Source organism: Myxocyprinus asiaticus, chromosome 21 (genome assembly GCF_019703515.2).
Source record: "Myxocyprinus asiaticus isolate MX2 ecotype Aquarium Trade chromosome 21, UBuf_Myxa_2, whole genome shotgun sequence".
Lineage (NCBI taxonomy): Eukaryota > Metazoa > Chordata > Actinopteri > Cypriniformes > Catostomidae > Myxocyprinus > Myxocyprinus asiaticus.
In genome coordinates, this window is record NC_059364.1 from 46265493 (window position 1) to 46282013 (window position 16521).

At 39.7% G+C, this 16521-nt stretch overlaps 1 protein-coding gene across 7 annotated transcripts in view; it reads left to right on the forward strand.

Moving 5' to 3' along the window:
- LOC127411739 (glutamate--cysteine ligase catalytic subunit-like) overlaps nucleotides 1-16521 on the forward strand; it is a 63597-nt gene that overhangs the window by 21678 nt on the left and 25398 nt on the right. For 3 of the 7 annotated variants that reach the window (XM_051647467.1, XM_051647465.1, XM_051647468.1), the window contains 3 exons: nucleotides 8938-9051; nucleotides 15935-16071; nucleotides 16190-16264. In XM_051647467.1, coding sequence (XP_051503427.1) covers nucleotides 9021-9051; nucleotides 15935-16071; nucleotides 16190-16264 — 243 coding nt within the window. In that variant the 5' untranslated portion in view covers nucleotides 8938-9020. Of the gene's footprint in view, nucleotides 1-8937; nucleotides 9052-11367; nucleotides 11427-15934; nucleotides 16072-16189; nucleotides 16265-16521 lie in introns of all 7 variants that reach the window. The other 4 variants (XM_051647463.1, XM_051647464.1, XM_051647470.1 and 1 more) reach the window with 2 other exon arrangements.

Sequence of the window (16521 nt, forward strand, 5' to 3'; positions counted from 1 at the left end):
ATTGAACAAGTGCATTGTTTTTATTTTGTCCTGAGCAATTGTCTGCATGTAAGTGCAAGCGGGTCTCCTTCACACCATAGTTATCAAAAAAGTAGTCCAGGAGACTGATCACACAGTTGGCCACTTTGCCAGGGATGGTTGCCTCATCTAGAAGAAAGGTCACCATCTGTGGAAGCCCTTCTGTTACAATGCCGAACACAGCACATTTGCGAGGCGTCTTGAAGAAGATGGGTCCTGGCTGCATGGGGTCATGGGGATAATGCAGCTGTGGAGCAAAGTCAAAGCTGTAATGAACCTGAAAAATAATGTGCAAATGTTTACTCAATTTGTCAATGCACCATGTTTCCTGTAAAAATGAAAATCCATTCAAAAACAGATGAATGCCTCATGTTAGTGCTTAATCGTAGAGATGGAAGACATCACAAGATTGCAGGTCATTTTTTAAGTAGCTGATCGATAACTTTACTATTAAATAGTAAAAATTAATATTTTTAGTAACTGTATAGTGTAGTATAGTGTAAATCAGAGGTTTTCAATTGGTGAGGCGTGCCTAAAATATAATATATTTTTGAAACAAAAATAAGCAATATTGTGGTGGCCTGTAAATAACAAGTATGATAATATCAAGTTTGTTGAGTTGACATATTATGCACTCTGTTAACATTGGGAATGTCCAAAATATTGTAATCATTATTAGTTCTATAGTATATGCCAACACCACCATGTTTTTTGTGTCGAATTGAGTTTAATAGAGGGTTGTCTGTACTGTAAGCAAAACAACGTGGAGCACTGTGAAAGTGGTAACCTTCAATGCAAGTGGATTCTCTTGATATGTTTGCAGGCAGCCATGTCTCTGTTACAGCTATACAGCTATAATTATAGGATTGGATTGAAGCCATTAAATCTAGCAAATGGCAGTGTAAACCCTGAACATTCATTAGGAAAATTGAAAAAGTTTTGTTGATGTTATGTGGTGAAATATAAAGTTCAAACTGTAGCATTGTGTGGATACATTTTTGGATGTTGTTTTTGCAAGAAATTGCTTTATCAGCAAAATCTTGAATGATCAACCCACTTAAAGTCTTGACTCGACTTAAAGCAACATATGCCTGTACAGCTGCAAAAATCTTTTTTTAGTGATATGACTGCTTCATTGACAGTTAATACTTGCACTTTGTGTACAGTGCAAGCACATGCCAACTTTAATGGGAACTGCTTACGCAACCCACACTTGCTGTTAATTCGCTCTTCCTCTAAAGTAATTGGAGTGGAATTCATGATGTTTCTGTGTGGTGGTATACGCTTTCTAGTGGTATTCCCAATTTTATCATCATCAAACCGAACAAATACTACATTCACAATTGTGTTGTTTGTGTACCACAGACAACATCTGTCCCGGAAAAAATCTCCCACAGCAATTATACTAACTTTATCAAAAGGAGAGTAGTCACCTGTCTGCTTTATTTGTCTAAGCCTACCATAGACGTAGGCTAGTAGGCTGTGGTTTACCATAGAAATTTCATCTATAATCAGTATATGCAAGTCACTAAATACCAAATGCATTGTATTTATTTTTCTTCTCTTAAAGGTGTGTAAGGCACTTTTACATCTGTCCCGATTGAAAATGTAATATGGATGGTCTTGGCACCCAAGTTGAAAGCAGCAGTTCCAGTAGGTGCTGTCAATAGAACAGAAACTTTGTCTGGTGCAGTTGAATTTTGGGATAATAATCTGGTCGCTTCATAATGAATAGCTCTGATTAAATGTGACTTTCCTGTTCCTGCTCCTCCAGTAACAAATACACGGAAAGGCTCTGGCTTTTTACCTCTAACTTTCTCTAAGCACCACTGTCTTGATAGAAAATATATTTTTGTTTGGAGTTCAGAGACCTAAGTAGATTGAGAGCATCTGATCTACACAAGACATTCAAACTAGATTCATATTGAACTAGATCAAACTAGATTCAAAGAAGATTGCTTCTTTCATTTTGAATGGATGGATCAGGAATTAGATCAACATGCTCATCAAGTTCTTTTGATGAATCTCTAATTTCTTGTTGACATTCCAAGCACTCTGACTCCTGCTCATGACACATCTCACACATTTGCCAGTTTGCCCTGGCTACATTTTGCGAGGGCCCTATGTCCCCCTCGTTATTATTCTTTTCAAGGTTTTCGGTACATTTGGGGTACTTAACCAGTGTGAAAACTCTCATAAGAGCACACACATAAGAGACGTCGGCCATTAGGGCTGGGAAAGTTTGCTCTGTAGCACCCCCTTGAAATGGGCATGTAAGGGGGGCTCTGTAGCACCCCATTTTCACCTACAGTCACCAAAATTGGTTAATAATTTGGTTCTCATCAAGCCAAACAACTTTCATACTCAGTCATTAGCTCTGCCCAACAAGAATTCGGCCATTTTGGATTATCTGAAAATCACAGGCTCTGAACTTTTAAATACTCCTCCTAGGGTATTCATGTGACTGTCACCAAATTTGTGCAACATCATACCAAGATATTTTAGATGGTATATTGCAAACGGAATTTTGATATTTTTAATGGTTTCGCCATGGCAAAGCAATAAATTATGGTAAAAATGGGAAACGGGAAGTGCGTTTTATCTTCCGTGTGCATTGTTTGATTTTGATAAATTTAGCTGTATGTTTGGTAATGGGGCAGATCACATTGTGACTATTATGGGTCACGGTCATAACGCCACCAACTGGCAGCAGGAAGTATGGCACTTTCAACAAACTTTGAAATAGCCCTCTTCTGTTTACACGAATTGCTTCAAAATTCTTTAGAATAATGTCAAGACACTGCTGATGTAAAACTGTAAAGAATATTTGATATCTTAAGTACTGTTGCCATGGCAACGCATTCATTGTTATTCCTTCCTATATTTGGGTGTTTTTGAGGCACTTGGCCTGCTTAAAATTTCATGAAATTTTGATCACATATCAAGAGTCGTCGGCCATTAGGACTGGGCAAAAGTTCACACATGGGCATGTAGGGCAGGCACTGTAACACCCCCTTTAAAATGGGCATGTAATGTGGTCTCTGTAGCACCCCCATTTTCACCTAGAGTCACCAAACTTGGTACTAGGAGTGTAACAGTTCCGGTTAACCGAACCGTACGGTTCGCCGCCCAAGGTTCGTGAAGCATTGGCAGCGCGGTTGGTTCACCTCACATTTAATGATGCATCTGGAGCACAAGTTTTGGTCAAGAAAACAAAGCATCAAACAGACAGGCATAGTTACAACCTCCGCTAATGCACCTGAATGGATCTGTAAATGGATACGCTCCACCTGTTTTTCACATGGGTCAACTTGATGACATCACTGTTCTGCAAGCGTTGAGTGTAGTTGAAAATGGCGAAAACTAAACGCTGATAGAGAAGCCCCCTGCATTTCTCCATTCTGGGAACATTTTCTTTTTGCAGTCAATTACAACAGCGATGGTCAAAAGATGTTTACAAAACAGGCACTGTTTGCAGACATCGCTCGACACGAGTGCTGTATACTGGTAATATGTCAATAATGCGCGTGAGGGTTTATTTAAAACGCGCACGCAAGTTCTTCCTGTTCCCTTGCGCGGCTGTAATCTATCACAAGCGTCAATAATGACCTTTGATGAATGGCATTAAGATGCCGTTGTAGTAATGTTTAATGTTATAGTAATGATTAATCATTCACGCCGACATCACCCATTGAAAGAGCCGCAGGTGAGCCAAAACTGCACACACTCCCTTCCGTTTTTAAGCAGGCACTCAGTGCTAATTCGGACAGACATGAAACAATAACTAAAGTGCTTGGGGTGTTCATGTTGGATTTCCATGTATGATTAAAATACTCGAGCAGCATTATCATAACATCCCTTCTCATATGCATTCTAATAGCATGGTTATTCTTTGGTTTTACTATAGTAATATTATAGTAACCATGACTGCTGATAAGGCAATAACAACACCGCCACTTGGTAAATCAGACCACACCACCATTTTACATCTCCCAAAATATAAACAATGGCTGTGGAGGGAAGATCCGGTGACGTGGGAGGTGCGGCGCTGGTCAGACCAATCACAAGCCTCACCACAAGATGGGCTGAAGGTTGCAGACTGGGAGATGTTTCAGTGCTGCTCTGATGACATCAGCGAGTTTACAGCAATGATGTTTGGTTATACAGAGTTCCGTGCAGAAGGCTCTGAACAGCTGCCTTTAATGCAGGGCTGCAGACCGGCAACATGGACGAATACAAACGGCTACCTACAACCTGAGGAAAACCATGATGGAAGCCAAAAAGGAAATATAAGGACAGGATTGAGACCCAGTTTGAGCAGGCAGATTCCAGGCATCTGTGGCAGAGCATGCAAACTGTTACAGACTACAAACCCAAGCCCACCACTATAAATGATGGCAGTGCCTCCCTAGTCAATGACTTGAATATCTTCTATTCACTGTTTGAGGTTATAACAGCACCATCACAGACCAGAAAAACCATGAGTATGAACCATCAGGTTTGGCTGGGGAAAAGGAAAGACTGGTCATTTCAGAACTGGATTTGAGGAGGGTGCTATACAAAGTTGACACTAGAAAAGGATGCGGCCTGGACAACATCCCCGGACGTGTGCTAAAACCATTTTTAGCCTCTCCCTCAACCAATGTGTCGTTCCCACATGTTTAAGTCCTCCACCATTCCTGTACCCAAAACCACCCGTCCTGCCTCCCTGAATGACTACCGTCCTGTAGCACGTCCTGTAGAAGTGCTTTGAAAAACTGGTCAGAGCATACCTCTGCTCCTCCCTCCCCTGCTGCCTGGACCCATTACAGTTTGCATGCCGGTCCAACAGGTCCCCAGATGACGTCATTAATCACACCCGACACACTGCCCTCTCCCATCTGGACCAGAGGAAAGGGAACCAGGTGTGGATGCTGTTTGTGGATTACAGCTCAGCCTTTAACACCATCGTCCCCGCACACCTCTACAAAAAGTTCCAGAACCTGAGGCTGAACTTCTCTATCTGCCACTGGATCCAGGACTTCCTAACCGGATGACCCCAGGTGATCAGGATGGAAAGCTACACATCCTCCATGCATACCTTCAGCACTGGAGCCCCCAGACTGTTTGCCAAACACAGCTTCAACAAGTTGAAATTTGCTGATGAGATCACTAACAATGATGAGAAGGCCTACTTAGAGGAAGTGGATGTCCTCTCCACATGGTGTCGCAATAACAATATCTCCCTAAATGTCACCAAGACCAAGGAGATGGTTATTGATTACGGGAGGAAGCAGGTGAGGAACTACAGCCCCCGATGATCAACGGGGCCACAGTCAAGAGGGTGAGCAGCTTAAAATACCTTGGGGTCCACCTCACAGAAGACCTCTCCTGGACAACACACACAAACAGCTTGCTGACAAGGTCATGCCAGCGTTTCTACCACCTATGACGCCTGGCCAGGTTCAAGGTCTCCCATAGGGTGCTGAGGGCTTCTACAATGGGGCTGTGGAGAGTTTTCTCACAGGGAGCATCACCACCTGGTTTGGAGGCACCACGGCCCAGGATCGAAAGGCGCTGCCCAGAGTGGTGAGGAAAGCGGAGAAGGCCATCAGGACTTCTCTCCCCTGCATCACAGATACCTACACCCAGCGATGCAGGACATGGGCCAGGAGAATTATCAAAGACTTTGACCACCCCGGATACAGACTCTTATCAGTGCTCCCGTGCTACCTGATCCTGAGGACCAACACAGAGAGAGTCAGGAGGAGTGTTTATCCTCAGGTAATCCGGCTACTGAATGAGGACACTTGGGAGTCTGTATATTCCTGCTTCGCACAGACACACATACCCACATAAAACAGTTTGCACTGTAATTTTAATTAACTAAAAATATTGCACAATGTATAGTTCTGTGTACTCTGTACTATATTTTATTTATTCACATTATATTCTTTATAATCTACTATATTTTATACTATTTTTATTTTTTAATCATTATGTGGGTGTATGTCCTTAGTTCGTTGTAGGTTCTGTTTGTTGTTGCACTGTGGGACGAGGAACTAAGGAAAAACATTTCACTACATTATACATCATATGTAATATGTATGTGACAAATAATAAATCCTGAACCCTGAACTTTTAACAGACTTTGAAATTGCCTTGTGTTTACATGAATTGCTTCAAAATTCTTGAGAATAACATTGACACTGCTGATGTAAAATTGTAAAGGAATATTTTATTTGATCTTAAATACTGTTGCCACGGAACTAGAGCTGAAACGATTAGTCGACGTTATCGACAACGTCGACAATAAAAAATTGTCTACAAAAATTTCCGTTGTCAAATAGTTGTTTGATCTCATTTAATGTAACGAGATCACATTAAACTGTAATGACACGCGAGAGCAGTACCGCAGTTCGCGCCTGATAGAGGAGAGGAAGAATTACACAGCTCACAGTCCAGATGAACTCTAAACTTTCACAGCTTCAGGTGATGTAGATCGCAAAGTATGAAGGAAATATAATGCGTCACTGTGCATTTCATATCATGAAGAAAATTGGCAATATGCAGCTTTATTAATAAGAGAGAGTTTGTGGGGGCCTGGGTAGCTCAATGAGTATTGATGCTGACTACCTCCCCTGGAGTCGCGAGTTTGACTCCAGGGTGTGCTGAGTGACTCCAGCCAGGTCTCCTAAGCAACCAAACTGGCCCGGTTTCTAGGGAGGGTAGAGTCACATGGGGTAACCTCCTCGTGGTCGCGATTAGTGGTTCTCGCTCTCAGTGGGGTGAGTGGATCGTGGAGGGTAGCATGAGCCTCCACATGCTGGGAGCCTCCGTGGTGTCGTGCACAGTGAGCCACGTGATAAGATGCGCGGAATGACCGTCTCAGAAGCGGAGGCAACTGAGACTTGTCCTCGGCCACCCAGATTGAGGTGAGTAACCACGCCACCACGAGGACCTACTAAGTAGTGGGAATTGGGCATTCCAAATTGGGGAGAAAAGGGAATAAAAAAAAATACAATTTTAAAAAAATACGTTTTTTTTTTTTTTTTTGTGAGTTATAGATGGATTGAAGTGAACAGAAAGGTGAGAGATGTAGTCTTCGTCCCATTATACACTGCAACAAAAGTTTTTGAAGTTTTGTTTTGGCTTGTTTTCCAATGTAAATATCTAACTCCTTTAAAACAACGTACATTTTGTTTAGGAGCTATACTGCAAAAGAAAAAAAATTATCTGAGAATGTTGAATATAATATTAAAAATATAAGTATTTTAAAATATCTAAAAATCCTTTAAAAAAGATGTATTCACCTGAGAGGCAGCATATTGCAGAATAGTCAAATAATCATTCTGATGATAATAGATGAATCGATTATCAAAATAATTGTTAGTTGCAGCCATAATGGAAACACATTATTTGTTATTCCTTTCTTCCTATATTTGGGTGTTTTTAGGCACTTGGCATGCTTCAAATTTCATGAAATTTGCACACATATCAGAGTTATTGGCCATTAGGACTGGGCAAAAGTTCACACATGGGCGCGTAAGATGGGCTCTATAGTGCCCTCTTTAAAATGGTCATGTAACGGGGTCTCTGTAACACCCCCATTTTCACCTACAGTCACCAAACTTAGTACGTATATTTTTCTCATCAAGCCGAACAACTTTCATACTTATAATCATTAGCTTACCCAGCAGGAAGTCGACCTTTTTGGATTTTCTGAAAATCCCAGACTCTGAACTTTTAAATCCTCCTCCTAGGGGATTCATGTGACTGGCACCAATTTGTGCAACATCATGCCAAGACATTGTAGCTGCTAAATTGCGAACGGATTTTTAATATTTTGAACCGTCACCATAGTGAAGCAATACATGACGGAAAATGGGAAACGGGAAGTGCCTTATTTCTTTTGTGTGCACTGTGTGATTTTGATAAATTCAGCTGTATGTTTGGTAGTGGGGGCTAATCACATGGATGTGACTATTAAGGGTCACAGTCATAGCGCCACCAACTGGTAGCAGGAAGTATAGCACTTTTAACAGACTTAGAAATAGCCCTCTTATGTTTACATGAAGACGCTGCTGATGTAAAATTGTCAAGGGATATTTTATATCTTAAATAGTATTGCTATGGCAACATATTGTTATTCCTTCCTATATATGGGTGTTTTTGAGTCACTTGGCATGCTTAAAATTTCATGAAATTTTGCACACACAGAGGTATTGGCCATTAAGTCTGGGCAAAAGTTCACGTATAGGGGGGGCCCTGTAGTGCCCCCTTTAAAATGGGTGTATAAGACGGCCTCTGTATCACACCCATTTTCACCTACAGTCACCAAAATTGGTACATATATAGTTCTCATCAAGCCAGACAACTTTCATAATTATAGTTATTAGCTCCGCCCAACAGGAAGTTGGCCATTTTGGATTTGTTGAATATTGCAGTCTCTGAACTTTTAAATACTCCTCCTAAGGGATTCATGAGACTGTCACCACATTTAGACAACATTATGCCAAGACATTGAAGATGCAAAATTGTGAACAGATTTTTGATAAATCGAATGGTGTTGCCATGGCGTGGCATTAAATTAATGTCAGCAAATGGGAAACAGGAAGTGTCTCATATCTTCTGTGTGCAATGTGTGATTTAGATCAAAATTGAGATTTATGTTTAGTCTTGGGGACTAATCACATTGATGTGACTATGTTGGGTCACTATCTGGCAGCAGGAAGTGTGGCTCTTACAACAGACTTTAAAATAGTCCTCTTATATTTACCCAGATTGCTTCAAAAATGTTTAGAATAATGTCAAATGCCAAATGCATGTGTCCATCTTGCATTGTTTTCCGAAAGCCACTGGGTGAAAATTGACCCATGGTGCTTGAGCCCATCATCGCTGCTTGCAGCTATATTTATTACTTTTAAATGTATGTTTTAGGTTAGGCTGCCCAGGCTTCACACAGCCAGAGTACAAACCAACACCTGTTGAAAGAGGAGTGTCCAAATCGCTGTTCTTTCCTGATGAGGCCATCAACAGACACCCAAGATTCAGGTGAACTGAACTGTCTCTGATTTCATGCTGTTATGGGAAAAGTGGAAGTTTTATGTTGCAGCTGAATGTGTTTGAAGTGACATGACTCAGAGCAGTCTGAAGTTGTTTGGGTAAGTCACAGCCCAAGGAAATTACAGGAGGATTATGGGAAACCAGTCCAACACAAAGATCTTTCTCATACCAGCAGCAGAGAGCATTTTACACAGTGCTGTACATCTCATTGCTGTAACATTATTTAGTGTTTGCTAAGGGATGCATAACGGTTAATACCGAACATACCTCTAAGCCCAAGAATAACATTTTAGTGTGTAAATTGTCCCACACTGTTTGTGTTACAGACATCAATCATACTTCAAATCATTTAGCTTGTTGAGAAGTGTGCTATTACTTGTCTAAGCAATCTGACAATTTTCACCTGACGAGCCATATATAGAGAACAGCATTAAAGCCTTTTCACACCAAGCCTGAATTTTCATTGTGAATGTTCGTTCCGAATGAGCTTTTGAATGAGAACAATGGATTCCTATGGCGCTGTTCACACAATTTCGACAAATCGTCTGCCTACGATCCGAACGTTTTTTTTGCTTACGGAGAGTAGTCCGTAGTGTATTCCTGTGCTCTCTTACTCATCTCATGAACAAAAACTCTGAATTCAATGCAAATATGCAGTAAATAAAATTTATATATTTATACTGTGCCTGTTATATTATCCTGGCATTCAAAATAGCAGTGAGATTAGGCAATTTGTGTGGACTAAGCTCGTAATAACATATCACATAAAAAAACATGCAATATTTTACTACGAGCCAAAAAGTTTGCGGAACCTCACTGCTATTTTTATTGCAAAGATAATATAACACAAAGTATTCCTGTAAAGGTGCTGTTTCTCACCATGCACAAGAAACCCTGAATTCAGTACATATGTTCAATAATTAAACAAATGCTCAATAAATAAACAAATATTTCAATAAAAATATAATTTTTATTAAAAGTTATACTGTACCTGTTTTTACCTAATGTGCATTTTTCCACTTGTATTTATTTTACTGTACTTTGTGTTATGTTATCCAGGGATAATAAAAAAAAGAGAAGCTAGGTTCTGGAGTTTATTTGGAAAATAGGACTCATCTCAATCGTACAAAAAATAACAGATTCTATATTCCTCAAAATGCATCACAAACATAGCAGAACATAATAAAGGAGTTATGCCAAATTAGGTAAATAAATGCCTTAACAGCATTAAATATATTAATCTCATGCATTGACAGCTGAACGCTGAAAGGTCTGTGCAGGTAACTAGAATAAATATGTTTTATAAAAGCACCAGCTTTTGTACGGAGGTGAAATTATTTTTCATTTCATTCGTTTTGGTCTCGGTGTGAATAGACCTTTCGTCGGCAGTCTTGCAAATTCTTCATAGGTTTGTTGAGAACAGGCCTGAACATAGAGACTTGGTGGTGGGCTTTTTTTACTTAGTCCAAAAAGCAACATAGCAGCAACATAGTAACGTGCTAAAACACCTCAGATCACTTTACCAGTTGCTTAGCAATGCCCTGGTAATCCCATAATGTGCTAAAACCACTCAGAACATCTTAGCAACAACATAGCAACATGCTAAACCCTTACAAAAAAAGAGTTTTAGCAAACTTGCAGCAAATTGTACACTGATTATTTTCACTTCTAAATGAGCTTGTGATTTGCCACAAATTATTGCTAAAAGTTTGTAGCTCCTCACCAATAGTGGTGAACTTGCAGCAAACCTTTGGCAACGATGGACAATTTGTTGCTACTGGCATACACTTCTATGGCAAACCTGTGGCAAAAATGAAGAGTTTTCCATAAAGCTCATTTGCATGTGAAAATAATGAGCAAATAAGTTTGCCACAGGGGTTTGCCAGATCTCTCGATTTTTGTAAGGGAAAAGCACATAACTCACTTAAGGGAACCCTTTAACTGCATAGCAATGTACTAAAAACCTTGAACGCTTTAGCAAGTACATAGAAATGTCCTGAAAATCGCATAATGTGCAAACATTTACTGAAAACACCTTGGCAACCAAATAGCAACATGCTAAAACTACTCAGAACACCTTAGCAACTGCACTGCAACATGCTAAAACACCCAGAACACCTTAGCAACCACAAACAACATGCTAAAACCACTCAAAACACCTTAGCAACCATCCAGAACACCTTAGCATCATGGTGGTGAGTTTCGCAAAGGTTTTGTATCATTTCATTGCAGCTCCATCCTGAAAAGGTAGGAATATGTTTAAGGTATAATTAACATTGTTTATTTGTTACATCTGTGTTACAGCACACTGACCAGAAACATACGCCACAGAAGGGGCGAGAAGGTTGTGATAAATGTGCCCAGTAGGTCTACAACTTTTTATTTATTTAATTTGGAAGTTGAAAATCAGTCTTGTTCTAGAAATGAAACAGTTATGTGGTTTGTCTGGACTGTTTGTCATCATCTCCTAATGAGCTTGTGAGCGAATTTGTTTATTTTGAAATCTGAGTACTACACAGTAGAAGCCCTCAAGATGTTCTTCATCTGACATCTAATTTAGGAACTCGACATAATGTCCTGACCAAAGATTCCAGCAACAAGCAATTTCTCTAACCTAATTAAATGCGAAACTGCTGTGCAATATGACACTATCTCAGCCATTAAAGGAATACACCGATCAGCCACAACTTTAAAACCACCTGCCTAATATTGTGTAGGTCCCCCTCGTGCCACCAAAACAGCGCCAACCCACTGAGATGATATTCTTCTCACCAAAGTTGTACAGAGTGGTTATCTGAGTTACCGTAGACTTAGTTCGAACCAGTCTGCCATTCTCTGTTGTCTTCTCTCATCAATAAGGCGTTTCCATCGGCAGAACTGCCGCTCACTGGATGTTTTTTGTTTTTGGCACAATTCTGAGTAAATTCTAGAGACTGTTGTGTGTGAAAATCCCAGGAGAATCAGCAGTTACAGAAATACTCAAACCAGCCCATGTCGGGCTTTACTGGTTATTTAGATCAGTGTTACTATCAGAAATAATTAATAATTATTTCTGTAGTTATTAATCAATATTTAAATTAGTTAATTGAATCTAACTCATTAAAACCTCATATGGGGCTCCAGTAAATGTAGTGTGCTACGTTTAGGAGCAAGTATGGTTATTAGCAATAATTAATAATTATCAAAGATAGTTATTAACTATTAAAATCAATAGAATATTGATTAGAATCAATGTTAGCTTTTTTAAATCCTTTAAATCAACAGTTATCAAAGGTAATCGTTAATTGTTAACATCGATGAAACATTAATTAAAATTAATACTAGCTTATTGATCATTCAGATTCAATCATCCAAGATAATTATCAAATATCAAAAATCAATAGAATATTAATAAGGATTAACATTGACGGGGCACCACCCTGGAATCAGGACTCAATATTAGATTGTTTTCTTAGGAAAATCGACATCCGAAGAATATCGATTTTCGGGAAAAAAAAAACAATGAATGAAGGTTTGAATCCGAGTGCTGACATCCCGTCAGCATGACACAGGCATATGCAAAACAAACCAAAACACTTCTCTTTGTAATATAAACAAAAGTTTATTTATGCAGTAATATCAATTAATAATTAATACAATGCAGTCAATAAACTTCCGACTTACAACTACAAACTAAACAGTGATATGATTAGATATGGAAAATAAAAATAATCCTATAACACATAAGGGGTGTGTGTGACTGTGTGTGTGTGTCAGTGTGGTTAGTGAGAGAGCGAGAGAGAGCGAGAGATTATTAAGTGACAGCCCGAAAGCTGATTTTGCGATAGCTGGAGATAAAGCAGCCGTGTTCATCACTCAGAGACGCGGTTTTACGAGCGGGGCTCGTAAAAGTCCTGCGTTATTTGACTCTAATGGATGAACTCAGTTTCTGTCTCGCCCGCGATGGCGAAAATGCACAACAATCCAATTTGGTTGGACCACAATACAGCAAAACAAATTCGTGATAATTAATACCCTGAGATATTAATAATGAGCGGACATGGCGGTCCGTAAACTGTACAAGCAAAAACCTTGAAACACAAGAATAACACACTATAATATTCTATCTCTGCCCAGACGTAACCTCTTACTTGAATCGCATGAGGACACAGGTAGAATGTGTTTTCCTCCGTCCTTTAACTTTGACCCGGTTCCTTGAGGCTCGTGTGATGATGGGAGGCCGTTTCCTCGCTCTGTCGGCGGGCGGTACGGCTGTTGATTCTGAGAAATGTCGACTTGATTGAAGATGGAAGAGAAATCTTTAATCTCTTCACTTCTGTAGGCCAACGGATAAAGTTGCGGATTGCTCGGCGGTCTCCTGCGGATCTGTTAGAGTGTTCGGTTGAACACAGAGTAATCTCAACTCGTCCAGCGAGATGGAGATTGTATGGCTACAGTTTCAAGTCGGACATTACTCCCTTGTGCCACGAGGTTGCACCGGAGAGCAGCAAAAGCTACGTCTTTATTCGGTGAACGAAGTCGCTGGAAGCGAAATCTTTAAGCATTTCTGAATAATTTGAACTCCTGATGATGTCATGTTTGAGGGATGTTCTGTTGTGTGCCTCATCCAATAGGAGTTGAGAGCTCGATCCTTTAGTGAGCAAGGCTTCCTGGATTTGTAGTCTGTTTTGGACTCCCTTTGTTTGATTTTGGCGTGATTTTTATCAGTAAAATTTACGACATTGAATGTGTGAGGGCTGAGTTAGGTTTTACGACTGTTAGGCCTGCTTTGTCTTCTATTTGAATACATGAGGCCCAACACCCATTTGGCACCAACATTCATGCCACGGTCCAAATCAGTGAGATCATATTTTTTCCCCATTCTGATGGTTGATGTGAACATAACTGAAACTTCTGACCTGTATCTGCTTGATTTTATGCACTGCTGCTACACGATTGTCTGATTAGATAATCGCATGGATGATTGTTGGTGTCAGACAGGCTGGTTTGAGTATTTTTGTAACTGCTAATCTCCTGGGATTTTCACGCACAACAGTCTCTAGAATTTACTCAGAATGGTGCCAAAAACAAAAAACATCCAGTGAGGGGCAGATCTGTGGACGAAAATGCCTTGTTGATGAGAGAGGTCAACAGAGAATGGCCAGATTGGTTCGAACTGACAAAGTCTACAGTTAACTCCAGAAAACTGCTTATTGCGAGAAAGCAGCATTCCGGTTCACATGCACTTTATAAGAGGCAGCTTTCTCCACAGCAACTTAATTTCCCCGTGACGCTTGTGTATATAACAAAACATGGCACCCAAGGAAGACTTTGCTATTTTATTCTCCGGTGCTTTGCTTTATTTCCAGATATTACAGAGTTGTTGCTTTTTTGTTTTCTTAACTTTGCATCGTGGCCTGTAGTGGAATTGCGCTTCAATAGTGGGGTTTCCCCTCCTACGTTAAACTCCAGGATTCCCTCTATGTACGAGCGTATAATACGTCGATATTTTACACTGGTGTGTTTAAATGGGTATAGTTTATAGTGTGTGTTTTTCCTACTGTACTTAGAGAAATGTTGAATTCTTTCCGCTGTTACCTTTTTTTTTTTTAATGTTTGTTATTTGGTGTGTTCGTACACATGTGCACTCTTCAAACACCCATCAGAATGCCGCTAATGCGCTTACATGGTCACATTTAGGCGCATTCTCAAGGAGAAACCTGGATGTGTTAAAATGCTTTCTCTTAATCCCATAAGGAAATCAGCGTTCTTGTTTACATGAAATTTCAGAAAGCCGTTTTCTGCAAAAACCCTGGAATAAACTGTTTTCTTAAGTGCATGTAAATGTGGTCAGTGAGGCACTTACAATGCAAGTAAGTGTGGCCAGTTTTTGGGGGATTTAAACACAGAAATGGGAAGCTTATCATATTGTAAAAGCTCTTACATTAATTCTTCTGTTAAAACTCATGTATTATTTGAGCTGTAAAGTTGTTTAAATTGTCATTTTTACAGCCGTTTTAGGGTTTGTTGACATCACATCATCATGGTAACGAAGTTGTAAAATTTTATAACTATACTTTTGAAACTTCCACAAGTGGCTCACTGGACCACAGATTTTTGCTTTAAAAAAGTAGTGACGATTCAAAATTTTTGTGATAATCAACATTATGCCACAAATGCTGTCAATTGAGCTTAACTTGTATTGAACCCGGAATACTGCTTTAAGCCAAACGGCTCCGAGATGAATCACAACTTCACAAACTTTGATTTGGAGCAAAAAAATGTACAAAACCTGTCAACCTTTAGTCATTGATTATACAGCAAGTATAAAAACAATACATTTTCAGGTTAATGTAAAATATTCGGATGGTAACATTTCCATAGTAACATTGACTTATGATTGGTGAATCTCTCTACAGGATTATGGGTAATGTAGTTATCTGGTAATTCAGCTATGTAACGTAATTTGTGATTTACTTGTGATTTTTTTTTTCACAATGACTTGTGACTTCTATAAAATCATATATATATACTCAACAGCCTTAGAGCTCAAGGTAGGACTGTCTTGAAAAGTTTACGTTTGTTAAAAATCCATTTCTCTATGGGATTTTTTTTTTTAACTTCCAGGACCTAAACTCTTGTTTAGAGAGGGCTTTTAAACCAATGAGACTTCATGGTGGATGGGGTAGCTTGTCAATTTAATGTGTCACACCTAGTTAGGACACACTGTACAATGTCAAATTTGTTTAATTTATTGTGATGACAAGGTTTACTTGAGCTAAAAAGAAACCAAAGATTTGTGTTTTAACCAAATATTTTCACTAATATATAGTATGATTCTCGCCATGTTTTGCGTTGATTCTCAATCAATCTCATTGATTTTCCTTAACAGTTTACAAAGATAGAAACACCCCTTCCCCATTTGTAGAGACATTCCCAGAAGATGATGGTGAGGCTGCGCGGGCGGCCCTGCCCGATCACATCTACATGGACGCCATGGACTTTGGCATGGGAAACTGTTGCTTGCAGGTAAACTCGTCTCTCTTACTCCCAGAAACCTTAAGATTGTTGACTTTTGTTGATTTGCATGAGGAATATTTGAGTTGCGTTGACAATAAATTACGGTTGTACTGTGCTTTCGCTGCAGGTAGCATTCCAGGCATGCAGCATTAACGAGGCGCGGTACCTCTACGATCAGCTAGCCACATTCTGTCCTATAGTGGTAAGACAACATCAAAAGCAGTCTTTTAGCAGAGTTCACTATCAGTGTAATATTTCAAACAGGAACCAATATCAACACTTGCCAAGCACAAAAGAAATTCTAATTTGTAAGCCACTTTGGATAATTCCTTACTATGGCCCTGGGAGGCCCCCCCAACACTACACATTTTGGATATTTCCTTAACCAAACACACCTGATTCAACTCATCAGCTTGTTAGTGGAGACTCCAAGACCTGAAATGGGTGTGTCAGAAAAGG